Here is a 4209-nt window from a genome sequence, read left to right on the forward strand (position 1 = left end):
GCCACATCTGTATGATCTACAGGCCAGTGTGGGCCACATTCGATCTAACCTCAGGTATTTTTTTACTTCCACGTCTTCCCCTGGTGTAGCGTTGAGATTGACGCGGACCCTAAAGTGCGCTCTGCTGCCACCCTGGTGAGGAACATCTCCTACAGGTACAAGGAGGAACTGTCGGCTCATCTCATCGTGGCGGGCTGGGACAGACACGAGGGGGGGCAGGTGGGTGAACGCCGGGCTGCAGGTGTCGGTGGGAAAGAGATCTGCCTGATTTCATCTGTTCTCTCTCCCTCTGGCCTTTGACCTTTGACCTTTTCTAGGTGTACGCGACCCTCAACGGCCTCCTGACGCGGCAGCCGTTCGCCATCGGCGGCTCTGGGAGCTTCTACGTTTACGGGTTTGTTGATGCGGAGTATCGTAAAGGGATGAACAAGGAGGAGTCCCAGAAGTTTGTTCTTAACAGTAAGTTTTTTTAACAAGGTCAGGACAGACAGGACTGAGAGCGCCCCCTGGCGTAGAGTCGGAAGAGTCTGAGGCTAGGTTAAAGACGGCCCTGTTTCTCCTCTACTCTCCTACCCCCCCGCTTAAATCTGTTGGTCAGCCTTCTGCCTGTGACACAAACTGACCACAGGGGGCAGTAGAGCAACAGCTCTGTTCAAGACACGAAAACATTTGATGCTATTCCAGAAAAATCTTCAGTTTCTTCGATAGCCCTGCTCTCACTGAATCTGTTTCAGTGCTCCACATAGGGGGCGCTCTCAACTTTAGTCACACAACGACGGTCCATGCTAACCTCTCCGTTTCCTCACCTGCTCTGCGTCTCTGTCTCCTGTAGCTCTGTCGTTGGCAATGAGTCGCGACGGCTCCAGTGGGGGCGTGGCCTACATGGTCACCATCGACGAACAGGGCGCAGAAGAGAAAGTCATTCTGGGAAATGACCTCATGACCTTCTTTGACCAGTGATCGCATCGCAGTTCGTACTTCACCTGCATCTGTAATAAAAAATAAAAAAAATGTTTTGCTGACGTCAGAAGTGTCTCATTTCTTTAAGGGTCAAAGGTCAAGGCTTCATTATCACTGTGACCTGACTAACTGTTCACACTAACTGTTCACACTAACTGTTCACCACTGGTCCGTTCTACTGAGCAACATATATGAAAATATAACAATATATATAAAATAAACACAAAAATATACATGTGTACAGTTTAATTGTTAATATCCAGACAGAAACGACAGGTTCAGGTCTGTTGACAAATAAACAAGAAACTAAAGGTTTCACTTCTGAATGTGTACTTTCTGGAACGATCCACTGATGCTGCTGCTGCTGCTGCAACAGGAGGAGGAGGGGGGGGGGGGACAAACAGAAACCAAAAGTAAAGAACAGCAGCAGCAGCAGCAGTAACAACAACAGTTCGGGTCACACGAGGACGGACATCAGTTGAAGTAACGTCCATAAACGCGATGACCTTCGCCGCAGGAGTCGCCGCTTTGGTCTGCGCTCTCTGCGTCGACCTGACCGTGTTTTACGCGCGGGCGTCGGTGGAGACGCCCGGCGTCCCTGTCCGTCTCTCTGTCCTCTGGGGCTTCGCTCTGCTCCGGTTCTGGGCTCTGGCTGCGGCGACTCGGCTCACGCTCGGCCGGGTCAGGCGGCTGCTGCTCCGCGTCATCACGGCGCACAGCCTTCTTCCCGCGGTGTTCGAGACCGGTTCCACGGCGCTGTACCCGGGAGAGGAGGCGGGGGGGCGGTGTGGCCGTCTGGCGGATGCGCGATGCTGGCTGCTGTTCGTCGCTGCCTCCCTGTCCGCCGCGCTCTTCTGGGAAGTGACCATTCCGGACTCGGACGAGGACGCCGCCGCCGCAGCACGGGAGCAGAAGAAGAAGGCGAGGGTTCAATTCCTCAGGGTGGTGAAGCTGTACAGACCGGACTACCCCCTGCTGGGCGGGGGGCTCGTCTTCCTGACCCTGGCTGTGGTGTGTAAGTAAACACAGCTGATGATGATGATGATGATGATGAAGGTCACGTGGTTCAAATACTGGGATTCAATGTGAAAGCAACGATGTTTCAATGCTGGTCGTCTGACCTGACCTGGGGTCACTGACCTTTTCACCTCCTCAGGTGAGATGTCCATTCCGTTCTACACGGGGCAGATCATCGACATCCTGGGCAGTCAGTACCAGAGGAACCAGTTCAGATCTGCGCTCCTCTTCATGGGCCTGTACTCCCTGGGGAGGTGAGGGACACGTCAGGGTCTCCCCTCTGTCCACTGCAGACCCTGATGACCTTCAAGCTCTCTCTCTCTCTCTCTCTCTCCCTCCAGTTCGTTGAGTGCCGGCTGCAGAGGAGGGATTCTAACCTGCGCCATCGGTTCGTTCACGTGTCGGATGAAGCTCCAGCTGTTCGGGGCTTTGACGAAACAGGAGATTGGATTCTTCGAGGTCACGAAGCCGGGTAAGATGATGTCATGATGTCACATGACGTGAAAAGTCAGGACGAGCGCCACCAGAGGAGTTCAGCTGTGGTCTCCTGGCGTTCGCCGACACCATGAGTTCACGAAGACGCAGCTGTTTTTCTGACATGTTCTCCACTCTGACCTTGAAGGTGACATCACCAACCGCCTGTCCAATGACACGGTACGGATGGGAGAGTCGGTGTGTTTGAACGTCAACGTCCTGCTGAGGACCTTCATCAGGACGGTGGGAATGATCACCCTGATGATGAGCCTTTCCTGGAAGCTGACCCTTCTCATCCTGTTGGAGACCCCGGTCACAGGCCTGGTCCAGAACATCTACGACACGCACGACCAGGTTAGCACCAACCACAGGACCAGAGCGGGGGGGGGGGGGGGGGGGGGGGGGGGGGGGGGGGGGGGGCTGGTTCATGATCGTTTGAACTGTAGCTTTAGCTGCTAGGTGAGAAGATGATTACATCTAACCATTATCTTGGCTAATTCTGTATTTTTAGCGTTAGCCACATTCCATGCTAAAGCTGAGTTATTTCTGGGCGAGACTTTGGTCACTTTTTATCGCAGGCTAGCTTCTTTTCCTGTACTTTTTCTGGGCTAATCTTTCTACCACTTTCTTAATCTTTTATTTTTATATCATCAAGTAAAACGTTTTGCTGTTGTTAGGCTTTTTCTTCAGCTACTTTTAGGCTAACCTCAGTGCATTTTGCCTCCGAGCCTCGTTATGGAAAATATGGTAAAAGGGAGCGCCACCTGCAGGTGTGGTTCTGTTGAAGCGCTCACTGGCCTTCTGTTTGTCAGCGGCTCCAGCTGGCCATGCAGGACTCCATGGCCGAGGCCAGTGAAGCAGTGAGGGAGGTGCTGTCCAACGTCAACGTGGTCCGCAGCTTCAACGCCGAACAACACGAGGCCGGTCGTTACGGCCGCAGCCTGGTGAAGACGCAGGATCTGAAAACCCGGAGAGGATGTTTCAGGGCGGTGTCTCTGCTGGTGCAGAGGGTGAGAGGTTTGATCAAAGACCATCGGTCCATGACCGCACCAGACGCTGGTCCTCACCTGGTCCATCTGTGTGTGTGTGTGTGTGTGTGTGTGTGTGACCCACAGCTGACAGGACTGTGTACCCAGGTGTTGATGTTGTACTACGGCAGGCAGTTCATCCAGAGTGGACAGATGACCGTCGGCAGCCTCCTCTCCTTCATGCTCTACCAGTCCGACGTGGGAACAAACATCAGGGTATCCCATCATGCTTTGTGGTTTTCACCCATTAAAATGCTGAACGATACAGTGACATCAGCGGTAGAGGCGTCGGTGTGACGTCCTTGTGGTCTTGTGGTGGTGCAGACGTTGGTTTACTGCGTGGGAGCCACGCTGAAATCAGTGGGCGCCGCTGAGAGGGTCTTCGAGTACATGGACCGAAGACCTGTGGTCAGCACCGATGGAACGCTGCGACCTGATGACCTGAGTGGACACGTCCGCTTCAACAGACTGACCTTCGCCTATCCATCCAACCCCGACAGGACGGTTCTGCAGGTGAGACGTCCGTCTGTGAGCCGCTCCGACATCGCACACCAGCGCTGTGAATAAATATCCACACACTTCCCTGATCCCAGATCAATGTCCTCAGTCATTGATCAGTTATTGATTTTCTCCAATATTCCTGGTGTTGGTTCATGTTCTTGTTCTTTTCTTTCTTCTCTAGTGATTCCAAATGTAGATCCTTCTGTTCTGGGGGGGGGCAGAGTCTGAG

General features: G+C 53.5%; 2 protein-coding genes across 3 annotated transcripts in view; both read left to right on the forward strand.

Annotated features, from left to right (window-relative positions):
* The window catches only part of psmb9a (proteasome 20S subunit beta 9a), a 22383-nt gene extending 21356 nt beyond the window's left edge, over nt 1–1027 (forward strand). Inside the window, exons 4-6 of one of the 2 annotated variants that reach the window (XM_025064981.1) lie at nt 90–219; nt 318–477; nt 833–975. In XM_025064981.1, the coding sequence (XP_024920749.1) occupies nt 90–219; nt 318–473 (286 nt within the window). In that variant the 3' untranslated portion in view covers nt 474–477; nt 833–975. Of the gene's footprint in view, nt 1–89; nt 220–317; nt 478–832 lie in introns of both variants that reach the window. The other variant, XM_008330938.3, reaches the window with a different exon arrangement.
* Nucleotides 1028–1358: 331 nt separating this feature from the next.
* The window catches only part of tap2a (transporter associated with antigen processing, subunit type a), a 5667-nt gene continuing 2816 nt past the window's right edge, over nt 1359–4209 (forward strand). The window contains exons 1-7 of the mRNA XM_008330940.3: nt 1359–1975; nt 2117–2231; nt 2319–2449; nt 2600–2805; nt 3264–3461; nt 3567–3695; nt 3804–3992. Coding sequence (XP_008329162.1) covers nt 1462–1975; nt 2117–2231; nt 2319–2449; nt 2600–2805; nt 3264–3461; nt 3567–3695; nt 3804–3992 — 1482 coding nt within the window. The 5' untranslated portion in view covers nt 1359–1461. The remainder of the gene's footprint in view (nt 1976–2116; nt 2232–2318; nt 2450–2599; nt 2806–3263; nt 3462–3566; nt 3696–3803; nt 3993–4209) is intronic.

This window comes from Cynoglossus semilaevis, chromosome 18, assembly GCF_000523025.1.
Source record: "Cynoglossus semilaevis isolate Cse_v1.0 chromosome 18, Cse_v1.0, whole genome shotgun sequence".
NCBI lineage: Eukaryota > Metazoa > Chordata > Actinopteri > Pleuronectiformes > Cynoglossidae > Cynoglossus > Cynoglossus semilaevis.